Genomic DNA, 27,606 nt, shown 5'->3' with positions numbered 1-27,606 from the left:
CAGTGCAAATTTATCAGTTTATAATCGTTCAGATCTGGATGATTTTGAATCGAATCTAAGATATTTACCTGAATCTGTTTCTTGACATTGTTTGTTGAAAGAAAGGTGGCCCCAAAGTAGTTTTCAATAAAAAAAAATCGTAGTCTATAGAACTGCACCCATACGCTCCTCTAGCATATAAAATAACCAGGAACGCGTCAAGTTCTTGTAATGACAAACGCCAGTTGGGTTGCTGGTTTTGAGCTGCTTCTTCTTCCGTACACTTCTGTATGTGTCGAAGCATGGAATCGTCTACAGTAAGATCTGGGTTCTCGATATCGGATTCATTTTCACTAATCTCCTTTAATACTTTCAAATATTCCTCTGGACTGAGGACACATTGTCTAGAAAACATGTTTACAAACTGCAGTGTTCAAACGAAACTGAGTCTTCACTTTTTCCTTCTTATCAGCTTTGACAATACGCCAACATATATGGGAGAGTCCAAAAGAGGAAGGAAGAATAGGGGTGGAAACTGTAAGTGCAAAGTTCCAACCGAGAAGTGGTTTTCCATTGAAATACATTAGTGGTCAAAATGACCGGCAACGGCACTTCTAGGTAGAAATACAAATATTTCCATTAGTATTATTTTTTTTGTAAATAACGCATAGCAGTAATAATGTACTGCAAATTTTAGGAAAAGTCACAAAATTTCAATGCACGAAGAAAATTTTTTCTGAAATTTGAAAAACGGTCAAAATGACCGGCTTGGCGCTTCTAGTGTTAAGAAAAAAGGTTTAGGAGTTAAAAACCTTTTCAGACTGTATTACAGTTCACAAAATAAAATTGCAAACAAGTCATTTACAGAACATTAAATATTTTCACACTTTGACAAACAGGCGTGCTTCATTAGTACACATTGATCAATTGGAGGATTTTCCCTGAATTATTATTATTATTTTTTTAACTTCTCTGAGATTTCCAGGTGTATGGAAATTCTGTAACGCAAAATTCTTCCATTGTGATATGTTTATGAACATATAGTGCATATGCATTAGTTGGATAAAACAAATGTCTAAATATGCAGTCCTGTATTTCAAAGCAAAAACCCATACATTAATTAAGGAGGTTAATGAACCATTCCTGTGCTCTATGGACATTTTAAAATGTTATATAAGATCAGTGAAATATTGGTTACCAGTAGGGCTCGGAAGTTGATGAAAAGTCATCTTTTTATCTGGGCCTTGAAGACAATACTAGGCAAAACCTGACAGTAGTCTGTTTTCCTTCAGTTAGATCCAAGATCATTATTTAGTAACTGCTAAATTAAGAGAAAGACTCGCAGTGATAAATCATAAGCAACAAAATCTAAAAGTTCTAAAATTTAATACAGGAAAATTTGCTGATGAAAGAATTAAGGAAGATTACCAAATTAAACTGTCAAATAGATTTGAGGTTTTGCAGGATTTAAATGATGATGAAAATATAAATGAAACAGACATAAATAAGAATTGGGAGCACATACATAATGCAATAGAATCAGCAGCTAAAGAAAGTATAGGATACCATAAACCAAGAAAAAGTAAGCCATGGTTTGATAATGAATGTCATAATCTAATAGAAATAAGAAATCAGGCTAGACTTAGGTGGTTAAATAACTCTGATGATACAAATCTAAGCAATTATAATAGAATAAAGCAAGAAGTTAACCACACGTTTAGAAGTAAAAAAAGAGATTACTTGAAAAGCAAAATTAACGAAATTGAAACAAATGGCAAAAACAAAAGTATCAGAGATTTATATAAAGGTGTAAATGAATTTAGAAAGGGGTGGCAACCTAAAGTAAACTTGATAAAAGATAAAGACGGTGATTTTCTAGCTGACCCAAGCTAGATGGAAGAACTACTTTAATGACCTTTTAAATGTCCATGTAGGAGATAAATCAGAAGTAAATGAAGTACACACAGCAGAACCTTTAGTTCCAGAACCTAACTTGACTGAAGTTAAAGATGCTATTAAAAGGCTAAAGAATAACAAAGCACCTGGCATTGATTTCATACCAGCTGAGTTAATTAAATATGGGGGAAATTCGTTAATATGTCAAATTCATAAATTAATTTGTTTAATATGGAATAAAGAAGAAATCCCTCAACAGTGGAAAGAATCCATAATTGTTCCTGTGTTTAAAAAAAGGTGATAAAATGAACTGCAATAATTACCGTGGAATTTCTCTACTCTCAACAACATATAAAGTATTATCTAACATTCTTTTAACAAGACTAACCCCATATGCTAATGAAATTATAGGTGATTATCAATGTGGATTTAAACGTAACAGATCAACTACAGATCAAATTTTTCACATCAGACAGACACTTGAAAAAAGTGGGAATATGATCAAAATGTCCATCAGCTATTCATTGATTTCAAAAAAGCATATGATTCGGTCAAAAGAGATAAATTATATAATATATTAGTCGAGTTTGGAATACCTAAGAAGCTTGTTAGTATGATAAAAGTATGCACCAGTGAAACAGAAAGTAAAATTCGTGTGGGTATTAATGTGTCTGACAAATTTACAATTCATAATGGATTAAAACAAGGAGATGCATTATCTCCATTGCTCTTTAATTTTGCCTTAGAATATGCTGTTAGGAAGGTAAAAGAAACTACAGAAGGGCTAAAATTAAATGGTGTGACTCAGTTGTTAGCATATGATTCTTCTCATCACATTTTACGTACACTCACCTCTGACTATCCCAGTCTTCACTCTGGACATCATTCAGGTCATCGGCAAATGTCACAGACTTAAACTGTCCTTTCTTGTCTTGAATGGACCGAGGGCTCTTCAGGGAACTCTCTATATTGTCGTACATGCTCCTTGGTGGAGGAACTTGACTAGACCTCACATTGCTACTATCGCGGAGAGGTTTCACGGTGCTTTTCTGTGGCTCGGATACTTTTCCTCCAGATATGGACCTCTCAAAACCGGGCTTCTTTACTTCTTTGCTTGGTGAAGCATCTTGGGATTTGGGCTTCTCCGGAGAAAGCCTGGAGAAAAATTTGGCATTCAAGACCTCTTCCAGCTCATCATCTGAAACTGGCAGGTTTTCTTTGCTCAAAGCTTCGGAAGGGTCTAAATCAACATTCCTATATAAAAAAGAGAATTAAGAATTCTTGTATAGTTTCAAAAACATGCAAATGTTGATAATTAAACACACAATTTTTATGGTAAGTTATATATACTCATTATGCTGGGCTAAAAGTTTTAAAGAAATATACAATAAAATTCTAATAGTAAATACTAATAATAATAATAACATATATATACAGGGTGATTGGTAATTCAGTGGATTCACCAGTGGATTCCCAAGAAGAGTTGAGAGAGAGAATTGAGACATAAGAGACAGAGTGTCAATGCGAGTGACTGTGTCTGAAGTATGCCGCAGGCTGCGTGCTTGCATACGTAACCGGGGGGAGGCAATTTTAACAGGATTTGTAGTTTTTCTAACAGTTAATTCTGACAACCTGGAATCATGAGAATGGTAAATAACATTATTATTTCACTCATTTTCGTCCCTTTATTTCTCACAACCGACGACTTCTTTTCACTTTACAAAGAGGTCTACAACGCGCCTTCTCCGCTTTTTATTCAGATTTTTCGCCCAACCCGTGTGCCAGTTGACAACATTTGTATATTTTTGGAGAGCTTATGAAACGAGAAAGTTTTTTCCGTAATTTTTACGCTAAGTGTGTTACCAATTTTTTGAGTAATCCTCTTCGATTTAAACGATAATTTCCAAATTTCTTCATGACGTGTGCACCAATGACTGTTTCTTTCTGTGGGTATGGGAATTTTTGGCAAGATACTTTTTTCCCAGTAGTCACCCTTTCGTCAGCTGTTAGCAACGTGTCCATTAAGTGTTCAGGGTGTAGTAGTTTTTTCACAATTATTAGTTTTTTGGTCGCAAGTCGGAATATTTCACGAAAATCTACAAACTGCAATAACTCGAAATCCATTGATTTCCGACCCCCGGGTGCATAGGGTCAAATTTATTGCTAATGTGCTCTAGTATTAGTCCTTTCCAGGAATAGGTCGAATTACCAATCACCCTATATATATATATATATATATATATATATATATATATATATATATATATATATATATATATATATATATATATAGATATAGATATATATATATATAGATATATATATATATATAGATATATATATATATATATAGAGAGAGAGAGAGAGAGAGTAGAAAAAAGTTGTCACTGTGGGTCAGTGGTTAATAATAATAAATAATCCATGGTGCAAAAGCCTGCGAGGGTCAGACCCTATCTGCCCATTGCCAGATCATCCAACCAGTTACAGGCTGATGTGTGGTCAGCACGACGAACCCCTAGTTATTGTTGTAGGTTTTCATGACCAGGTTACACTACTCATTCATAGCTCCACAATTTTCTCTCGATGATGGGTGGCCGTCAGTCCCATACACAGGCCAAAATCTCAAGAGAAAAGTTATGTTTCCCCCCAGAAGACTCGATCCTGCATGCATCGTATAGGAAGAGCCCAAAACCTGGTGCTTTGGACAGCATGGCCACGATGCAGGACCAGCCATTTTAATAATGCCAAAAATAGGGCATCACTTAAGTTAACAAATTTCTCAAACTGAGCCAAAAATGTGATGGAGTGGGGATTTCTACTGCTTTTCTTCTCTCTCTCTCTTTTTGCAGAGTTTCATGTTAATTTACTTTGATAAAATTGTACGACTTTCCGTAGACTGCTGAGCAACATTTTACAGAAATATACTACTATAATTTGCTTACCTTCTCCACATTTTCCTCATGATGGCGTGCCGTTTCTTTACAGGTGTGGACGTAATAATTTTGGGTGAGACAGAATGTACAGTTGACTTGGACGAATGATGCTTATGAGGTTTTTTGTGGTGCATATGAAGTCCTTTATTTGGATCTCGCCTTTTGCTTGATTTCTTTTCTGGAAGAAAAAGTGCAAGAGCATTTAGAAACAATCTTTATATTTGTGCACGATTCCTTCTTGTAGACAAGTGAAATACTTCTGACTTTGAATAAATGCTTCCATTTAAAAGTGTATCCAACTACAGACATAATAACAACAATCATTGTAGGGTCCTCCCTGATGACGTAGTAATAATATTGTCACCTTGTAATAGGTTCGAGGTTCAAACATGTACAAGTTGAATAGTGTGACAACTGCCTCACATAAATTCATTTTTTTAATGCAGTGGGAGGGTCAACAGGATTCCCCATCATTTTTCCAAACATATATAAATTTCCCAGGCCATTTTCTAATGCATTAACAGCCAACCTCCATGGTGCAGTGGTTCTATGCTAGGGTCTAGGTTCGAATGCTGGACTAGGAATGGGTGTTCTTTGAGTGTCCCTTCATCATATCATCACTTGCAATCATCATCGAATTAGCCAAATGCGACACTAAATAACAACTTATACTTAAACTTATGTTTTAATATACAAACATACTAAACGTTAAGTTTTCAAGAAAAGATTCTCTTGGGCTATTGATCATGTGAGTTGTGGAAAAGATTCCAAGCTTTCAAGAGCTAACGACACTCTCATCTTCAGGGTAGAAGTGACAAGGCTTACTTCAAATAAGCACTTAGGCTATTTTGCATTATATATGTGGTGGAAGACCAGAAAAAAATGGAGATGCTTGACTTCTATGCTGACCCAGCCAGAGGCAGGAAACGACGAAGGATGATGTATACGGGGTCCAGCCCCTTACCATATCTAAAATATAACATAACTACAATGTCAGAGTAAAATATTCTTACTCGGGTTAAAAGCTGAGGCTGTAAGCGGCACTCAGCACACACAAAACAAAACTCAGGACGACACACACACACAGCCCTACAGAAGATTTTACTGGCCGTAGGTCAAGATAAAAAAGCCTCATTAGTGTGTAAAATGCAGTCCAGGGAAGTGAGGTTGACATTTGGGTGTACTACTTGGAAGGGTCACCAATTAAAACCCCTCAAAATTGGTGAAAATAAATGAAAATTAAAATGTAAAAAACAATATATCTACAGCCAAGAAACTTGGAGAAAAATGTGAAATAGGTTCTTCTGTCTGTAATCTAGGGAAGCCCAATATTTCATTCAATTTCCATGACTTTTCCTGTTTTTTTAACATTTTTCCAAAATTGTTTGATTTTTCAAGGAGCTCTGGGCCAGTGGGAATCCTGTTCAATAAGTGAAATAAGAAACACCAATATCAGTGCAATTCCTTCCCTTAAAAATCATCGAGAAAAACCAGCCACAGATATTTTTTTTTGCTGAAGACTGTACATATAAGTACAACAATACCTAATAAGTTAAGTGTAAGAACAACAATATATCTACGTAGAAATTTTCAGCGAAAAATGCAGGCTCGACCAGGACTCGAACCCGGATCTCTGGTATGTGTCATTGCTCTAACCACTGACCTACCGAACCAGCCTGGCCTCGCCTGATTTTTCGCTATCGCTGTTTTACCTGCATGGAATCGTCTCTGCCAGTGCTATTGCAACGGGATCTGTTGCCTTTGAAACACAGTAGACTTCAACGTTGCCTGGTTCCTCCCAGCGTAGAGATGTTAATTATTGTAGATTAGGCACACAGTAGTACATCTCCTGTGTGTGCCTAATCTACAAAAAATATATCTGTTTGTGTGTCTGTAAAGCTTGAGACGTAACACAGTAACTTTTCACCAACCTCTGTTGCTGAAGGAAGTCTCTCTGGATTTTTTGAGCACATTGAAAGCTTTCAACTTCATGTTGCCCATGAACTTCGAAAATGTTTTTGGACTCTCTGCTTCGGCTGCAACTTCCTTCCTCGGCTTCTTTCCTTTTCTTCCAACCTTTTTGTTCAGCTCCTCTTCCACTGTTTCCTTTATTTTCAAGAAATCTTCATGTTTCTGAAAGTAGTTAATATTAATAATCAATAACATTAATATGGCATAAACTGGTATATGAGTGTGTGTAAATGTTACATTATCATTATAATCTGATGCCACCAGGCGTGTATATTCTAGGCTAAGAGCCTATCTCTGAAGCCCAGACTAAATTCAGAAAATAATCAACTAGCAAATTTGGCTGATGTTTCACTCTCAAGTAACGATAGTATTTAACTAGCGACACTGCTCCCGTGCCAAGGATTCAAATGTGTTGTTGGATCTACACATGGGATCCTTTCCTTTAAAGCTATCACCAGGCTTCTTCCTTCCCGACCAGCGCCTGGACATATTTGTAGTGGCTTCCAAACCCAAGCATTGGACAAGGAAGTCTTCATTTTACAACGGAGATAATACCTTACAGCGATGCCAATTTGCTAACCAGCATGGGATTATTCCCAGAAGGGAATTTTTTAAACAGAACTACAATTACGGAAATGGGAAGTTGGCAAAGTAACAGGGATTTTTTCCCCTCTGGGCCAATACTGTCCCCTTTGAACACATGCACAAGCGAGAGCACTGACCTTCAACCAACCATGCTTTACAATGGTTGACAAACTTTTGAACCCGTCGTCTGCTTTATTTATGACTGGGAGAGAGTGGTTGACCGTGTTGAAGGAAGTTTAGAAAAATTACGTACCTTACTGCGCAGATTTTATTTAGTGTATTGAGTGAGTGACATATAAGTTTTGAATGATCTGTGCTGCATGGTGTGGTGAATTAACATGATTAACATAATTAACAAACTATTGACAAAACATTTACTCTGCTTTTGTATGAGGATAAGCTTCAAATCGTGAAGATAGGCAAGCCTGGCATCCCAAAGAAGAACAGAATGGATTTGCTTTAGTTTTTTTTATTTAGCGTTGCTTTTCTGCTACTTTAGCTAATCATGACAAGCATGGCTGACAATACAAGGACATTGATGAAGGGACATTCACAAAGAATAGCCATGCCCAGGCCTGGATTTGAATGCAGGACCCCTGACTTCGTAGTACGCTGTACTAACCATTTTACCATAGACATCAGAAATATAAGAATGGAGTTCCTGTTCAAATGAAATATTCAAGGTAAGAACTTTATTATGTATTTCATTCTCGCACGTAGACCTACATAAATATTTCACAACATGGGCCTCTATATTTTATCAATAACCATGAAATACTTGAAATCCTTTCCGTACCGTTTCTATATTAATGAAACAGTGACATTTTTATAATTATCTGTAAATTGTAAGGTACGTGTTTTTAAATACAATGTCACATCACTTCAGTGGCAGATTGAGAAATTACAGTTGGGAGGGGCAAATTTCAGTAGCATGCCTCACCTCATCAAGAATCATTTCTAACCTACACTTGAACTGTTTTATATGAACAATATATCATACTCTAAACAGGAATTAATTTATCCAGAGATTATAGTATTGTCTTGCATGCAAAGATTGGGAGGGACCCAGAAGATGGTTTGATTGATTTGGTTTATTTTACTTCGCTTTTCTGCCACTTTTGACTAATCATGAAGATGAGCAGGAGTGATGATATGATGAAATTGATGACGGAACACTCATGCAAAGGCTGGAATTTGAACGCGGGATCTCTAAGTACTAGGGACGTTCAATATATAAGTTTCCCTGTGCTATCAAAATATTGTATAAAGCAATGCCATTAAAAAGATGCACATGATTGACAAGCGCCATCCTTCGTCTACAAGGAACGACAATCGATTTGTTATCAGACGTGAAGGCGCATGCGTTCAAGGGCGAAAAGTAAATGCTTGTTCGGAAAACGCGGGCTCGCGTCATACGGAGTTCAGAAGCATGGATGCTAAGGGCGTTCTGCTTATGGACTTTTTGGAACGAGGAAGAACAATTAATGCTGACCGTTATTGTAAAAAATTGGATAAACTGAAAAACGCAATTCGACATAAGCGACCAGGTCTCCTGTCAGCTGGTGTCATTCATCTTGACGATAACGCTCGCCCCACTCAGCAGTGCAAACACAACACAAAATTGAAGAATTGGGGTGGGAACGGCTGCCCCACCCCCCACATAGCTCCGATTTAGCACCGAGTGATTTCCATCTTTTTCCGGTGTTAAAGTCTGAATTGCAAGGTTACCGTTTCGAAACAGAGGAAGAAGTGAAGCGGAATGTGAGAATAGTGCTCAATAGAGAGAGCCCTGATTTTCTTGAAAAGGGTATGGACAAATGCCTGAATCTGTATGGGGATTATGTGGAGAAGTGAGGAAGGATCCTCCTACACATGTATGTATAGTTTTCTAATGTATCTTAAAAATAAAATGTTTTACAGCATAAGGAAACTTATATATTGAACGACCACGTAGATGGTCATTAGTGTATGTTGTGATCATAATCCCTCCTATTGCAACCGTAAACTGGTTGATTAGATATGAGGAATAAACTGAATCAACAAATAAAACAAAAAAAAAATATTCTCTCAAGGAGTTCTGATTCAATCCCCCTTTTAATGCATATTGAACATTCGGATCAAAATTTAAACTCCAAATGCAGTTCCGATTAGCGTACCTTCAACACAAAGCTGACTTAAATAAAACTTTAAAAAATATTATCTAGCCTGTTAAACTTGACAATAAAAGACAGAATATTTGAGTCTTCAAAAATATTACACAAATTATATCCAAAGGCCTGGCAGTTTGGAGGGGCAATTGCTAGAGGCACATATTTTTGGTAAATAAAAAAGCAAAATTTCGGTACAAAAACTGAGTCAATTTCGGGTTCAAAAGCGGTAAATAAAATAAAATATTGGTGTTATAACGGTGAAAAAATGGATGAAAAGTGGTATATAAAAAGACATATTAGTTTTAAAATTGTGAATATAATCCTAAATTTGATTTAAAAACTACACTTATTCCACAGAATTAACATTTCACTTCTAATAGCACATTTATGTAGTTATCAGAGTATTAAGTTTATTGCATAACTCTCAGGATAATTCAGACCTCAGAAGGTGTCGCGTCAGTGAGTAAACCCTGAATTTCGCTTTTTGCAGTTCATTTCGCATTATTTCGTAACAAAATATGGTCACAAAATGCATCTCCCACGTTTCAAAAACATGAAAAATTAACACTACAATGTGTTTTTTCCAATTTCGTTTTTTCGTTAAAAATGAAATATGCATGCCCCTAGCAATCACCCCTATCTCCTCCCCCTGTGGATCCGTACCTGCATCACTTCAAAATCCAAGAAATGGAACGAGAAAGAGCCTCGCATTCGAACATTACGGTATGAAGAGATAGCCCAGGTTTTGAACCAATCCAATGGATGCCACTATGTATCATATATACAGTTGAACCTGAGTTACATGTTTGTCAAGGTGCGAAAATAATATGTATAACTAAGAATTACTTACAAATCCAGATTTAGATACCATGTCATATCATTATTAATACATAATTGTATCTATTCTGAGGAACAAGATATTCGTTATCCAGGTTATTTCTGTCATAAAGTGGTAAATTAACAAATCTAAAAGTTTGATTCTTAAGTTTATGTGGATTAGCATCCACTTCCTGTATAAATTCTACTTTCTGGTCAAGCATGTAACATTTCCTCTTTCTGTTCTCCATGGCTGACCAGTAGCACAGCAACTGAAAACGTTATCAGAAAGAACTGCTGTTCTGTTTTCATTATGAACACATCAAACATTAGTTACCGGCATCTTTTTAATGTCTGTACTTCCGTATCGCGATTGCAATGAGAAGAAAATGCATCTCCTGTTCCGAACAACAGTGGCAAATCTTTCTCCTCTGATTTCATGCCACGTGCCGTCTCTCCTTGCCTTCTCCGTGCCACACTTGTCTTTCTCACAACTCGAGACCGACTGACGCAATGCCCACCTGTCGTGTTTCGTATTTGAAACCCGCCTTGTGTTTTTGTAACGACAAGAAATGCATACCTCTCTGACATTGTTATAGCTTGGTTATGTATAAATCAACTACATTTTATGAAAATTAATACGTACAACACTGAATTATGTATAAATTCATTACTTACAAATAAGGTTTAATTAACACATTTCTAAATTATATTTTGCCGAACCTACAGTAATGTATGTATAAAATAGAATTATGCAGAACTGAGTTACATATAAAGCAGTCTCAACTGTATTTGTTGATACTAATATATTGGCTAGCAGCCTCTCTTCTCCTGCTTGTCCTTTCATAGTATACAACAACATCAATATTTTTTTCCCATCGCAGGCCAGCAATTAAAATAATGAATAAACTGATACCAATGCCCTTGCGCAGGTATGGATATCAGAAAGTATTGGTTGCAAATTAACCAATGAGCAGTATGGACATTCATTTGCAACTGACCCCCTGTATTGACTTTTTTTGATCCACTAAAAAAATGGATTTCAAGCATTTCATTTCTATGTAACTATATTATTATTATCATGAATAATAAAAATGGTATTAACTGTTATATTTTTTTGATTCTCCCATTAATTTTAAGGGGTGTAGAATTATTTAATGAAATTTTATAACAATGTGTATTACACAATAAAAAATGCAGTAAGACATTGGTCTTCAGTACTATTGTTTATCATTTATGTCAGCCAATGCTGTCACCAGCAGAAAAATCTTAGATAAAAGAAAGAATAGGACATGTTCAAAGCAATGGAGAACGAAGTTATGATGTTTGGCCAATAGATGCCAGGACACTGTCATGTTATGTCAGTTCTGCTTTGGTGCAAACCAGGATCTCTGGGCAAATCTATGTTAAATTACATTATACATTAAACGAGGAAGTGCATACCTCTGCTAATACATGCTGCTGGTTGTGTAAAATAGCCATTTTCTGCTGGAATAATTTATCTGGAATTCCAGTTGCACCTGGCTCAATCCCCAGTTCCTGCTGCTTGGTGTTCAAAAGAGCCTGTAATTCTATCCTTAGCTCGGAAACAATCTGTGGGTTCCTCTTCAATGCATCTTGTAACCTGCAAAAAAATATTTAAATTGTATAAACTGCTGGCATGTGGCTATGTATAAGTGTAGAGATGAGCCAATATCAATGCCAATGTACCTGTTGGGGTGATGTACTAGCAATGCCCCCTCCATGTTTCCATTCCTCGTCCAGTAATAGAAACAACTCTATTGGTAACAGTATTAAGTCCACTTTATGCACAGATAGGCTAATTTGGACTGAACCTACATTTTAAAGTGGGATCCAAACCACCATATGCATCCGCTGGGTATCAAACCTAGGACCCTTTAATTACAGTCATGGACACTGCCGGCTTGTAATGATTACATATACTTTCAACGGAATCGTTACAAGCCGGCAGTGTCCGTGACTGTACAAGGCAACAACATTACTACTATTACTACAATGCCATCAATGGGGAGCCCAACAGTATTATTCAAAGTGGTGTTCATTGTTAGATATATTTTGCAGATTGTGAGTTCTCACATTACATTACATATCTCTGTCTTCTAGAGATTTGTTGTGTTGTTTGTTTATCACGGAGACATGGTGAAGAAATTTTCATTATGTCAATGATCTTACGAACTCAACCTGATCCAGGAAGGAATACATTATGCAGGATGCCATTTCCCAAAGGTTACTGGCCTCCCCGATGGCGTAGTGGTAATGTAATTAAGGGGTACCCCCCATCCTTGTAATCTCCCTTTCTTAGTTCACAGGCAGATATTCTCTCCACTCAACCGGTAGGAATCAACTGAGACGTCGCTGCTGTTGGGAATGCACATGACAGCTGCGGCCAAGGGATCAGATGCCTACTTGAAGCATCTGCTTTATTTACTCAAGAGTTCTGGGTGTGAGACCCACTGGAGGCACATAGTGTTTCAGATCCCACTTTAAACTGTAGGTCCAGTCCTGATTAACCTTTCTGTGCATAAAGTTAACCTAAAACAAAAACTCAAACCCATAGCTTACTATAGGAACAATTTTAATCCATTGCTGAGCCCGGTCGAAAATTGCAAAATGCTGAAAAAATTTGCTGGGAATATAAAAAGAAAAAAATGTACGTACGTATGTACAGGGTATCTACTTCATTATTATCTTTGATGTCGACACTTGCTCGGCCATTATTTTAGTGCTTTCATAGCAATTGCTTTTAAATGAATTGCAGCCATGTTGCCTCCTTGTGTTAGATAGTGAAGCATGCCTGCTGACGGGTTAATCATGTGATGATATTCATTGTGTCAGGTATTCATTATGGGAGGCACCACTGTAAAAGATTCTGGAATTATTTGAGAAAAAATTCCCTTATCTTTATGACTTTGCTGATCCAGAATTAACTTGTATTTTTAACTGCATTTGAAGGGTCACAGGAAAAAAACAAAACATGAGCCAACACTCGTCAAACTCTAGAAAAATGAAATTTTAATTGCAAAACATTACTGAACATGTAAATAAAAAGTGCAAATAAAACGTTTACTTTGATGAATGCACGTGTCAAATGTAGGAAACAAAAGAAATTATGTTGTAAAGTCCAGTATAGCATCCACTTGGCAGGAAATGACACAACTACTTTGCTTACAACAGAAAATTCACTTACGTTGTCTTTTCCTCCTGACCCTTCATTTGTAAATGTAACAAAAAAAAAATAACAATTTTACAGACATTTGTGATTTCAGGTCAATAGTAATTAGAAAGATGACACTTGCTCAAACTTACCTGTCAATAGATTTATAATCTGGTTCATCACGTCTCTTGCTCTCTACACTGTCTGATGAGGATTCTTCACTTTTGTTATCTTCCTTTTCTTCTTCTTCTTCCTCCTCCTCCTCTTCTTCTTCTGATGACTCACTCTCAATTACTTTCCTCTCTTCTACCCCGCTTTTCCTTGAAACACGCGTAACTGTTTCAGTTTTGGAAGGCATCTTGGAGGAAGTATCACTTTCCACTGGACTCGGCACCCTTACGGGAGACATTCTGGGTGGTGGTGTTGGGGTTCTTGGTGAGGGCTCCACAGGCGAAGGGGTTCTCCTTTTTGGAATTGATGGTGTTCCATTGTCATCTCCCCATGACAGAAGCGGAGGCTTGAATTATCAAAATAAGTCAATCACAACATTAAGTTTCGGTGTTCCATTGTTTAGTGTCTCTTCATCAATTGCATCTAATCATCATTCATTCTCATCATTGTGATTAGCCTAAGGAGACAGACAGGTGATGTAAAATAAGAAAAATACGCAACTCCATAGGTGTAACTTGCTCTCCCCCCAAAATATTTCAGGTTTAATAAAATTTACAAGTTAACTACTTTACAGTCCTTCTGGGACCTGAGGAGCAGTGTAATAAACAGAGTTAGGATTTTTAGGCGCGCACCTTTTTTTCGTAGTGAAAGTGAGACTTCTCAGGAAGGACTCAGTGTGTGAAATGTTGCCTGAATGTGAGAATGGAGCTAATTTTTCAGCACCTTTTTTCCCCTTTTTTGATAACCTTTCCCCTTCCCTCCCTTTTCTGTGACAATTATCTATTTTCCCCCTTTTTCGTGTTCTTAATCGTTTTTCCTCCCCTGTTTGTGTCCCTTTACTGGTGTTGTTAAATATATTTCCTCAGCAAATCATTGAATTTTTATTTTCTCTTTTCGCGACACTTTTGTCTTTAAGATGTTTTCACATTGTTAACTGAAATTGAATGTATTTAAACTGTGCTTGATTGTTGCCTATTTGAAATCAACAATGATATGCACCAGATCGCCGTTATTTTTTTTTTTAAGATAGAAGGAAGAAGGAAACGCAGTTTGGTATTGGAAGCAGTGAAGCAACAATATGTTTCTGAAGTGGTGGGTTTCATATTTCATGTGTGCGCAGTGGACAGATATTGTTTGTGGATGTAAGTTCCTTACCTGCTTTTTCACTCTGTTAGATCCTGTTAGTGCATGTACTTTAAAATGCTGAAAGTGCCCAGATCCCGATTTCTCAGTCTGGCTCAACAATTTAAGCACGAGTTCATAGAAAGTGATGGAACTGTTATTCGATGCACGGTTTGTGATATGGGAATCACATTAGATGAAAAACACCAGAGATATCGCATCCAGCAACATATTTCCAGCTCTAAGCATCAAAAGAACAAGACTGCAAGGAAGTAAATATCGGCAGCCTCTCTTACGCAATGCATTTGAGCAGTGTTCTTCCAAGAACCAAAATTTAAAGGAATTTAATGTTGACTTGTGTGCATCTTTTACACAGGCGGGGATTCCACTCAACAAGGTGAACCGTCCGGCCTTGAAGGGGTTCCTTGAAAAGTACACACGGTTGTCAGTGCCGATGAGATCTGGGGATCATGGAATGAATGTGATGCATTTCTGTGAAATTTTGAAAAAGTTAAGGAGTTTGTGCTTTCCCTGGATTCAACCAACTCAGGTGCAATTTACAAGGCACAGCAACTTCTCCTCCCAGACAAGATAGATGATTTGCAGAAAGAACTATTTTGTGTACATTCCTACAAGTACCTGTTTACAGCCATCAAAAGCTTAGAAGAACAAGGCATCGAAAAGGAAAAACAATGGGATATCTTTACTACTGTGAGGGGGACAGTTAGATGGTTTTGCCAGAGACAAACTTGAGACTAGTCTTGACAAGAATCTGGAGTTGCCATTCCAAGTGAATGCCCCACTTGTTACTGTGGATGTAGAGAGAAGCTTCAGTGTATATAAAGATATTTTATCTTCGAAAAGAAACAAACTCACTTTTAAAAATTTAGAAATGCTTAATGTTGTAAGGTACAACAGCTTTGTGATTTTCCCCGACTCTGGTGAATAACTGTAACACAACCTATGTGTGTGATGTGTACACAGTGAGTAATAGCTTAGACTAATAAAATAGAAGGGAAAGTTTTAATAAGTAGTATAATTATCCGCACCTTTTTTTGCCCCTTTTTGGGTCTTATTTTAGCACCTTTTCCCTTCCTTTTTCCCAATGCAATTTTCCCCTAAAAATCCTAACTCTGGTAATAAAGATTAATATTTGTAATTTCGCAAATGTAACAGTTAATTAGCAAATAATTCTAGGTGCTATTTTTATGGGATAGAAAACTTAAGCAAAACAAAGCAAATGATGAAAAAAGTATAGAAGAGAGCCTCTTACACGTGAACATATTTTTGTCACTTAATAATTTCAATGGCTGATCACCATCAAAAAGATAGCACTGAAATCAATGGCGCAGACAAATATTTTCACCAAGCCCTGTGGATTTTTTTTTATTTTTAAAAAGTATGCTTATTTCTATCCACAAAGTGCAAAAACTTACATTTGTATTCCTGGAACTTCTAGCTTCTGCAAACTTCTTCATCTTTAGGTCTTGCTGCTTTAATTTTTCACCTTGTTCCAGAGAATGCCTTGAGAGTTCCTTTATCTGGGATTCGTAAGATGCTTGTCGACGTCTCCCTGGTAAACAAAAATTACTTTACATGGATTCCAGAGGAAGTAATGGTGTAATGTTCCAATAAGTTATTAGCATACATAAAGAAATGGGTTTTATTGAGAGAGCAGTGCTGACATTGTGTCACCCTGTAACTGGTCAGATGATCTCCCACCTTGGCACATGCGAGTTGAGGCCAGCAGTCGGTAACCTTTCCACTATTTTTTTTCTACCATCTACCATCCCTGAAGAACAGAAGATGGTTTGAAAATTTGGAGGAAAAAAGAAGGCACCTGCTGTGATTTAATCTCATTTTGAATATGTTGACAACTCATGGCTGAAAACATACACTTCTTTATAATAACAAATGTTTTTATCTGGTTGTTACAACCATACGTAAAAAAACATGAAAAAGAAAGAGGCAAAACAAGCCAACACCTTACCTTCAATTTGTTGGTTCCTGAGTTTATCCCACAGTTTTTCCATCTCTTGTGCATGCTTAGTTTCAAGATCTTGCAGTTTCGTTTCCCATTGTCTTTCTTGAGCCTCAAGTTTACCCTCAACATTTTCATTGTCTGTAGCTGCCTGGAAAAGGGTAAAGAATAAAAAATGTAGAAAGTATAGCAGTATTAGTGAAATTGTGGTGATAATAGTAGTGCTGAACTCATATCATATGGAATAAGGAAGTAAGGCTTCAAATTTAATCCCAAATAATTTTCCAGAGGCATATATCACGCATACTCAACAACTAGCCATGTAGCACAGTCTATTATCTAAATATTGCAGAATTTGAATTAAAAGTATTTGGGTGTGTCAGCACTGAGGCTATTTTGCACCCGTCACACTATATGGGGTCCAGGCCCTTATCATAACAAAAATAAAAGCGTGTCTGAAAACGAAAATGTCCTTACCTTGGTTAAAAGCTGAGGCTAAAAAGGACGCTCAGCACAAATAAGGACAAAACACAGAATTATACTGGCCATGGGGCCAGTCACCAGAGCCTAGTTAGTCTGCAGTCCAGGGTGTACTATGTGGAAGTGAGGTTGACTATTGGGTGCACTATGTGGAAGGAGCAACCCTAAATATTGCCGAAAATATGCAAAATGCTTAATTTTAATTAATTTTGTGCAACTACATTGGATTTCATGATTAACTGCTATTTGAGCTCCTGCATAGCCTTGTCTTTGGTGCAAGTGATTCGAGGTTCAATTCCTGGTATGGATGCAGCACCATACGGACAATTGGGGAGCTACTTAAAAGCAATGGTAGGGGCCTTCCGGCACAAATGCCAGAAAACAATAGTAATGGGAATTGACACATGAAAAGTCTATTGACAGACCTTGGACTGTTTGAGCCTTGATTTTCAAAATTAACAATACATTGTCAAATGGCATCCTTCAGCTGACTAAAACTGGAAATAAATGACCAATTACTATATTCATCTTAACTGTCAATGAGAGTGAACACAAAAGGAAACAGCACACTTAAGAAAGACATATGTTATGTTCAACATGTGGCATTAGAAGCTATTATGGAAGAGAAGTAACGCTAGTTTTATTTTGTTGAGATTTTTCTGCACCATCTGATAAAATGCTGGACTCACTGTGAATTGGGATTTTGATTAGAACAGAAGTTAACTTACCTTTTGTTCTAACTGTGACTTAAGGGCTAGAATCTCTACTTCTTGTTGTTGGATTTGATTTAAAATATCTGAATTCTCAGCATGGTTCGCTGCATGTGCTTCAGCCTTCTTTGCATTCTACAAATAAAAAAAATAAATATATTTCTAACTTTCGTTACTTGCAGTTTGTACACTTCAATATTTTTTTTTTGCCAACTCACTAGGCCAATTCCAATTTGTGACAACTGCCATTTACATGCCAGCCTCTGAAGCAGTATGGTCAACGTAACATGCTATGAAGCCAGAGGTTCCAGCTTCGAATCCTCGTCCGGCATGGATCTGTCATTGAATGTATCCCATTGCCGGTTTCATCTGTTCGTTGGCACAATTAACCCATGGAGGCACATATACAGGGAAGTGGAGGTTGGGACACATGCATTCTTGTTATAGACATGCTTTAAGAATTCCGACCTTAGACCACCCATTCTGGGAATCACACCCAGGTCTTCTATGTAGCAGTCAAACACCATACTTAGATTAGGTTCCCAAGAGGTAGAAAAGCAATGTAAAATAATAATTATGAAGATTGTCTTTTACTCTTACTTTAATTGATGATTTTAGTGTTAGGTGACATGAAGGATTATTACTTGAATTCAGATGCACCTTTTCAGATGTCAAACAGGGAAGAGTTTGTGTTATATGTCAAAGTATGTAACGATAAAACTGGATTTTGCGTCGTTTTTAGCTTTCGTTCAGAGGGAAACAATTCCTTTTCAGGTTTTATTAATACTCTCAAGTTGCGTATCCAATAAAAATTACATTTATTAAGGAATAAACCTTTAATAAACAATTATAAAATTTAAAGTAAAAGGCCGCTGAGTTCCCGCTGGTCCTCGGTTTATAAAAGTCAACTTAATACGAGGATTAAAGCGGCACTTTGGATTGTATTGAAAAACAAAATAAATTTCTGTAGCTACACACTCTTATAATAATTGGGTTTAAAAATAATTACTGAATATTACTACATTTACTTACATGACCAAAGGCTAGCCTGTTTTGAGATCTCTACCTTTTTTCTGAATAGCGCTTTTCTTTCACCCTTTTGTAACAACCACTTTAATCACTGAATACGAGAGCTCTCTTTATTATGAAAGTAATCACACTAAGTTTTTCACTTCACTTTCCTTTCTGCAAACTCGGATCCAATTAGAAGAAAACTCTCTGGAACAGCTGACAAAATCCTTTCGAGATGATCACGTCATCATCTCAGACCCATGCTTCTGGGCACACGTTTCCATCTTCCTCACTGCAGCTTCCGGGCCAACCAACTTAGACCCTACAGTTTTTGTGGATATCGAAAACTAACAACGGTCAGTCACCGATTCAGAGCTTTGACTTCTTCTTAACGTGATTGCGAACTACCGTTCAGTCGACAAGACTACATTTTCAGTCTTAACATGAAGAAAACTGCGCGGCCTTCCAAAGGCTTCCCTCGCTCGCTCGCTACTGCTCTTCGCGCCAAAAGCAACTGACACTGCTGTTTCCCACGAGACATAGTCCACTTTCAGGAGGGGTGTTTATAGTTCTTTTTGTAATTCTTTTCGGACATCTCAACAATATGTTACAAGTAGGATGAGTGATTGCTCTTAGTACTATCTTAAATTGTGTCTTACTAACCCATGATGGGTCACGCTCACTTGAGTCACGGCATCAGTCGCGGGTGAGCATGGCACTCACCCATTATTTTGAGGGACATTTCAACGTATTTTAATTTTAAAAAAAATATTTTTTGTATTTCAAATTATCCCTTCTCCTTAACTACAGGGTGGCTCAATAAGTCACTTAACACCCCCAGTACAAGGTCACTGTGGCATGGAACGTGAAAATGGCGATGACCAATCGTTGCCTGGCCAAGGGGGAACCACATTAACGTCACCCACATGGTTGGCAGCCATCTTGATGTCCGCCATCTTGAAATCAACTTCAGAAATTTAAATGGGAAGGGGGTCATGCGACATATCAAAATGGGCTAGAATTTCACCAGAAAAACTTTTACTGGTTAAAGATATATCATAACTTTTTACTGGTTAAAGATATGTCGAAAAAACCTTCACCATTGCATTTCTCGTGAAATTGTAGCCTGATTTGATATATCATATCACCCCCTTCCCATTTAAAATTCTGAAGTTGAATTCAAGATGGCGGACATCAAGATGGCTGCCGACCATGCGGGTGACGTCAATGTGGTTCCCCCTTGACCAGGCAACGATTGGTCATCGAAATTTTCACGTTCCATGCCGCAGTGGCCTTGTACTGGGGGTGTTAAGTGACTTATTGAGCCACCCTGTACATTTTTGTTTCAAAATGTTTATTTGTTTTCAAACAGAGTAATATGTAGTTAAAGTGAACAACTCCTAAAAAAAAGTGCATGTTCCTCAAAGCTGCCGTGAAGAACTGTGGGGCAGTTTGGATCATGAGAGCTCCAAAAATCTGATAAAATATAAACCACTTGGACACTTTTTGTATTTTCTATTAACACAACAAAAACATTTTTTTTTTTTTTTTTGCAAATATTCCAAATCACGGTGTCCACTCCATCACCCCAGAGCCGACCCTAGAGAGCAACTCAAGCCCCTGCCCTAGGTCCTGCATTTTGGGGAGGCCTCACGACAGATAAAAATAATTGTTTGTGTGCTGTTTATTGCGAGATTATAGGATGCTGGTGCTTCCAATTAAGCAACTAATTTCATTTATGCTGATTTCATGGATTATATTGGCACATTTGAAAATATCCAAAGTTAGTTTGATGGATTGATTTGGTTTATTGTACTTTGCTTTTCTGCCACTTTTGGCTAATTGCGAAGATGAGGATGAGTGATGAAATTGATGAAGGGACATTCACAGGGATTCAAACCACCGTGCTAACCACTGTACCACAGAGGTTTGCTTACAAAATTAGAAATCATATTCTAAACAAAGTTCTACATAAATATCGTGTTTAAATATTTCAAACAAAATAAGTTCATATGCACTATTCGTTTAGTTGTAGAATTGAATACTCTCTCTGTCCCATAATTATTGTCCGGTACACCGTTGTTTGTTCTCATAATAATTGCCCGATATTCGAACTGTGACATTGGTGTATACAGAAGATGAACATGAAACAAGGGAATGAGTTATACATTACTACTCAAGGATCAGTACAAATCAGTGGCAGTCCCTCCATGGAACAGGCTGTTCCCTCCTACTTATCGCCCATTGAAGCTATTTTAATTATCTATATTAACATAATAAGAACATTTCTTTCTCTCGAAATCAACATGCCGAAGAAAACTTTCACCGTGACTGGACGTTTGTTTTACTGCACCCACCCTCGTCGTTCCACCCTCTAGTGCCTGACGCCGAGTATTTCCGACCACGCGCGAAGGTAAACGATCCTCGAAGTCCCACTTCCCACCACGGAAGCTGAACTTTGGCTGTTCCCTACGAGAGACAGCGAATTCGTTTTCCTTCAAGTTTTTGCTATGTACTAAAGTTTAATTGCGTCGTAGTGATAGTTTTGAGTGTAGTAAGTCTATAGTTTCCTAATCTCATTGCAAAATTGCGTCTGACATTCATAACGAACTGGAAAAATCTTCTACAGTTAATCGTCTGCTAAATGACTTGGCTAAATGCTGCGAAATAGCTTCCGAGGGAACAGCTCGCATTCACCTGTTCCAACAGCCCCAAGACCAGACACGCAGAGGATTCCTTGTGTTACTATCATGCTTGTTTGGTGCTTGAATGAGGTGAATGTGAAGTTTATCTACTATAGCTGCATTACAAGACAAGATATATTCTCGATTATGATGAACTATTTTAGGGGTGGTCTTTAGTGATGGGCACCCCTGTTTAGGAAGGAGGGGCAGATCAAGTATAGTGTTCAGTAAAACTAAGAAAGAAGTTACTTTCAGTAGACACGCTGTCGTAATTAAATACGTTGTGGGGATTACGATATGGTTTAAGGGCACAAATTATATGATCTGGAGTGGATGTGCCATTGGCCTTGGGGCCAATGTATTCAGTTCATTTCAATAAGGGTTGAATTTTACTTGGTCTACTGTATTATATTACGACGGATATGGGAGGAGGGGACAAGTGCAGGTCACCTGTTCCCCTGTCTGATTTAGCACCGCACGCCACTGGTACAAATTGTGCTTTCCCTCTGCCTCTTCGTCTGTCATTTCTGTACTACCATTTTGGCATACCGGACTATAATTATGGGACAGAGGGAGTATTATTTTACATGAAACAATTAGGGCTGAGCCGATAAAAACCGCACCCGCAGGAGTTTTTCTTAGGGGGGAGGGAGGCAGGCATGTAAGCTTTTATTATTGCTATTATTATTATTAATTTAATCATAAAATTAAAATTGAATTGAAAATGTTTTGTTGTTGTGTACAAGTCCAGACTCGAGTCTACTATTTAGATAGAAATTGGATTCACCTTGTTTTATTTCCATAAACATCTAACACTTTGTTGGTGAACAGTTCTATGCCTTTTTATACTTTTTAACAATGCACAGTTGTCACACAGAGAGCACATAATCTACTGTCCTTTATGGTATCTCTTAACCATGTGTTTACATGACGAACGGTACAGTAATAAAAAGTACTAAATCAAAATGACAGGGTGTGAACAATTGGGGTGAGATCCAGACTTCGGGCAATGATTTTCCTGACTTTTTATAATGCCGAATAGCATTTATTTAAAATACAAGAGGTTCATCTTCTTCTTCTTTTCCATCCCCTTCTGCAATTAAGTGTCGAGTTTCATCATCCACTTCCTGTATACTTTTCGGTCCAAGGCTAGTTTTTGGACTTCTGGCATTGTTTTCCCTTTCTTCTTTCCTATCTTTTCCACATACTCTTCCCATATAACTCTTGGTTGTCCTCTTGCCTTCTGGTCTGGCCTCCCCGATGGTGCAGTGGTTGCGTTGTCGCCTTGTAATCAAGGGGTCCCGGGTTCGATTCCCAGTGGAGGGACATAGTGGTTCGGATCCCACTTTAAACTGTAGGTCCAGTCCCGATTAGACTTACTGTGCATAAAGTGGACTTAAATAACAAATCAATCCAATCCAATCCAGTACCTGTCTAGGCTTGCGATCCTCCTCCATTCTTGTCACATGTCCAAACCATTGCAGTGCCTTTCTCTCTATTGCTTCTAATAGTAGTTTTTGCTGAAACTGGTCTCTAATGGGGGTATTTCTAATCCTATCTCTTTTAGTCTTTCCTACTACTTTTCGTACATATCTCATCTCTGCTGCTTGAAATCTGCTATTCTGTTCTGGTAATAATGTTAAGCTCTCTGTTCCATAGAGCAATGTGGGAATGTTGTCTTGTAAATCATCATCTTCGTTTGTTCACTTATTTCCCTTTTACCAATTAATTGTTGTTGAGTTGATAGTAAACTTGGTTTGCCTTTTGTACCCTATTATTCACTTCTTCATTCATTCTTTTTCAGATGGAAGAATGGATTTAAATTAGGTTAATTCGTGATATTGAATCTGAAATTTCTTGAAATTACCAAAGGTACAAATACAATCACTCGAGGGTAAAATAGTGTTTACAATTGGAGATTTTCACGACATTGGGAAATTCGAAAATTTGCCGACCTGGTCTGAAATGAAGAATTTATTCACTTCCACATATGAGGATTATTAATATTTCCTTCCCAATCCCGTCCCGATCAAAAATTGTTCATCCTTCACACCCCTAATTATGGAAGTCATAATGAATCTAATGCCTCTTCTCAAAACGTTCTCTGGTCGGTTATTTTGTTGGACATGGCAGTTAACTGCTGTAACCCACAGCCTGTTAGGCCTCCCTGGTGGTGCAGTGGTAGCGTTATCACCTTGTAATCAAGGGGTCCCTGGTTTGATATCTGGTGGAGGCACATAGTGGTTCGGATCCCACTTAAAACTGTAGGTCCAGTCCCGATTAGCCTTTCTGTGCACAAAGTGGACTTTAAAAAAATCCTAGCAATCATTCCAACAGCCTGCAAATCGCAGAAAACAAAGGGGGGTGCCCCTCTACCCCTTTGAACCAATATTGATACTCTCACCGATTGCAACTGATACTGATGCTTCAAAATTGTAATAATTTAAAACTGTTGAAAATTATTAACATTAGTGTGTAAGTATTCCACTCTTTATATGCACCAATTTATGAAGATTTTTGCTTTAAAATTTTAAAAAAATCACACCAGAATATTAAACTACATGTTCTCTTATCAATAAATTTCAGTTTCTTCATACAAAACAAGTGCAAAATAAAAAGAAACTTAGAATTTTGCATAATTTCAAAGATAATTGGACTCTGCGAAAGTGTGGTGCAGTATTTTTTCGGAACCCGTGAAATGATCAAAAATGCCAGAAAAGTATCGGCCGGTATCAGTATCGGCTCACCCCTGAAATAAAAAATTGTATTTCACTACAGCATCAAAGGCTGCGATGGTCTAGTCGGCAGGGCATCTGACTGCTATGCAGAAAACCTGAGTTCGAATCCCAGAGTTGGTGATTCAATGTAAGGGTGTGCAGGACAGAATTTTTTTTAACCGACATTCGGGACGGGAAAAAATCGCAATTTCCCAACGAAATTTCCCGAAGCACTGAAAATCTCGAATTCTACACGTCATTTTCACATTAAGTGATTGTTTTTGCATTTCTGGAATAAAAGCAAACAATTTCCGATAAGTTCCAGACACATGCAATGCAGAAAACGTCGAGAATTAACAACTTTTTAAAATGACCATTCGGTATTTCGCGATTGCTCGGGATCCCGAAAAGTCGGGGAAGTAATTTCCCGAAGTCGGGATCGGGACGGGAATTTTTTTTCTCGATCCCAGTCCCGACTTTGTCATCATGTCATCATTTTTTCCGGCCTTCTCCCCGTATAAAGCGGCTCTGAGACTCAACCAGCCTCAAATTCAATTGATACCTGAGGGAAACCCTGGGGGATAAAGGCGGCCGGAGCGTGGTGCTGATCACATCAGATCCAAAATGGCCTAGATCGAAAATGTGTGGGGCCCTACCCGTACATCCCCTAAATGTACGTTCATGGCACGGTGCTGTATGCATGGGGAACTTTACCTTACAGCCAAAATTCAATGAAAAGTAGAAAAGAAAGAGAATTATAATAAAGAACATTAAGGACCTTAATCTTTTGGTGCTTTTTTTTTTTTTTTTACCAAAAGTTGTATTATTTTTCTTCTTTTTCCTCAAAATTGGCGTTGTTATTTTAGCACACTTTTCAACAAATATACCTAAAATAATGCATTCACTTTGCTTTTAAAGTAAATTCACACTCGATCTGCGCCAAAAGCCCCATTACTTCGCTCAGGAACGCCAAACGTTTCTCGCGTCCCAAGAGCCGACGTTACGGCTCCCGAGCGACGGTAGGTTCGCACTCAATCCCCGTCAAAATCTCGCCATTGCGCTCGGTAATGTGAAGAGTTTCTCGCACTGCAAATACCGATGTTACGGCTTCAAGCGAAGTAAGTGCGTCCTCAATCTCTGGGAAAATAACGCCACTTACCTCGGTAATGATGAATGCCGATAATAAGGCTCCCGTCTGACGGCAGGTGCGCACTCGGTTTTCGTCAGATCTGCACCACTTTCCTAGGTGATACCAAAATTTCCATTACAAAGTGAAATATCGTGAAAAATATCCATTTACACGAGGTAAATCGTCAAAATTATTCCATGCATAACATGTACCATAGTTTTGTTTCGGATAATTTTTTTTGGAAAACGTGCACGTTATAGTACTAAGTGAGGTTAAATAAGGTTAAATATAAACAGGATGAGAATTGATAGGCACTAAAAACTCGCAAAATGAGCAGGCAAATAAGAACAAAATACAAAATAGGTACTAATCGTTCGGCACATCGCCCTACGATGCCAGGGATCCCAGGTTCGATTCCTGGCCTGGGCATGGATGTTTGTGAGTGTTCATTCATCAATTTCATCACATCACTCATGTCCATCTTCGCAAATTAGCAAAAAGTGGCACAAAACGCGAAGTAAAATAAATGAAATCAAATCAAATTAAACGCGCTCAACATTTTTCATTATTTTCATGGATTAGACACTGAAAAAAGCTGTTATCTTCGAAAGAAGCACTTGTGACTAAAACAGTCACAAAATAACACTATACCTGTGAAACACGAATACCACTCATTCAGGCACATAGTGGTTCTGGTAATTTACAATGCTTTACAGAGAACAATGACGCGAGCAAGAAAATTTTTAGATCCAATTTTTTTTGCAGGCTGTATTCAATATTGATTTAATAAGACGCAAATAATTTCACGGGACGCCAATTCATTCTTTCTTTTACAACTTTTGTGCTTCCTCGATGGTTTTTTATTTATTGATTGATTTGTTGTTTTAAGTCCACTTTATGCACAGTAAGGCTAATCGGGACTGGACCTACAGTTTTTAAAGTGGGATCCGAACCACTGTGCCTCCACCGGGTATCGAACCCGGGACCCCTTGATTACAAGGCGATGACGTTACCTCTACGCTCCTCCTCGATGGTGTAGTGATCCCCTTTCGAAATTTCGAGAAAGTAAAAATTCGGGAAAACCAAAGTGGTTATTGAAAAACTCCCCTTTAAATGACCCCCGATTACAATTTCTTGCCTTTGAACAACTTTTTAAACGAAGGTAAAAAAATGGTAATTGTGAACTATTTTATTGCCCCTCCACACAACACAGAACGCAGCTATGTAATTACCACCTTTACAATTCGACCTCCCTCCGAAATAAAATCCTGCGTATGGTAGATTGTATTTTTTGGCACCGAATCGTATTCTCCGTATATACTATATCTGTATTTATACTATCAAAGTCCCTAATCTCCAAAATACGAGATTTTACTGAGGAAATCAAGTTCGTAAGGTTAGCTAGTCGATTTAATTAATGTTGCCTATTTATTCCGCCATAGCGGAAGTACGCTGGTTTTAACGAATGGACAATCTTCAACTCGCGATTCCCCACACAGTGAATCGCAAGCTACTTACTCTATGACGCAATTTCTTCCCAGTTACTTGTCTGTGAGGTAAACTTCTCGACAACTGCTTCACGAAACTGATAAAATGTTCTGTGGCTAGTTTCGTAGCAGAAACACGGAACATGTGGATAATGTAAATCGGATAACAAACAGACAATATGCATGACCGATTGGTTTGGTATCCGCGCATCGGAAATGCACACATCACGAATAAAGGAAATATGGAGACAGTGGTGTGCTCCAAGAAGAGTTTGCCGATCTCCGTAGCAGAGTGGTTAGCATAGCGTGCTGCGATGCTAGAGGTCACGGGTTCGAATCCCGGCCTGGACAAGGGTGTTCTTTGTGGGTGTCCCTTCATCGGTTTCATCATATCATCCTCATCTTCGCGATTAGAAAAAAGTGGCAGAAAAGCGAAGTAAAATAAACCAAATCAATCAATCCAAGAAGGGTTTGTTAGTCAATGCCCTCTCCAAATCGATCCACAATTCCTTAGAAAAAGGATGTCTAATGCAGGAAAAGATGGGAAATATATAGGGCTGATTACTAGCGGTGTGCGAGACGGTAAACACTTTTCAACTAAGAGTCGGG

At 37.8% G+C, this 27,606-nt stretch overlaps 1 protein-coding gene across 2 annotated transcripts in view; it reads right to left on the bottom strand.

Annotated features, from left to right (window-relative positions):
* LOC145993990 (uncharacterized) overlaps positions 1-27,606 on the bottom strand; it is a 99,996-nt gene that overhangs the window by 12,898 nt on the left and 59,492 nt on the right. For both annotated transcript variants that reach the window (XM_083130024.1, XM_083130025.1), the window contains exons 7-14: positions 17,988-18,104; positions 16,789-16,930; positions 16,235-16,371; positions 13,658-14,022; positions 11,774-11,954; positions 6,740-6,941; positions 4,818-4,986; positions 2,728-3,129 (exon numbers count right to left, since the gene is read on the bottom strand). In XM_083130024.1, the coding sequence (XP_082986150.1) occupies positions 2,728-3,129; positions 4,818-4,986; positions 6,740-6,941; positions 11,774-11,954; positions 13,658-14,022; positions 16,235-16,371; positions 16,789-16,930; positions 17,988-18,104 (1,715 nt within the window). The remainder of the gene's footprint in view (positions 1-2,727; positions 3,130-4,817; positions 4,987-6,739; positions 6,942-11,773; positions 11,955-13,657; positions 14,023-16,234; positions 16,372-16,788; positions 16,931-17,987; positions 18,105-27,606) is intronic.

This window comes from Lepisma saccharinum, chromosome 10 (genome assembly GCF_977018435.1).
Source record: "Lepisma saccharinum chromosome 10, izLepSacc3.1, whole genome shotgun sequence".
NCBI classification, from domain to species: domain Eukaryota; kingdom Metazoa; phylum Arthropoda; class Insecta; order Zygentoma; family Lepismatidae; genus Lepisma; species Lepisma saccharinum.
This window is presented reverse-complemented; position numbering and strand designations above follow the sequence as displayed.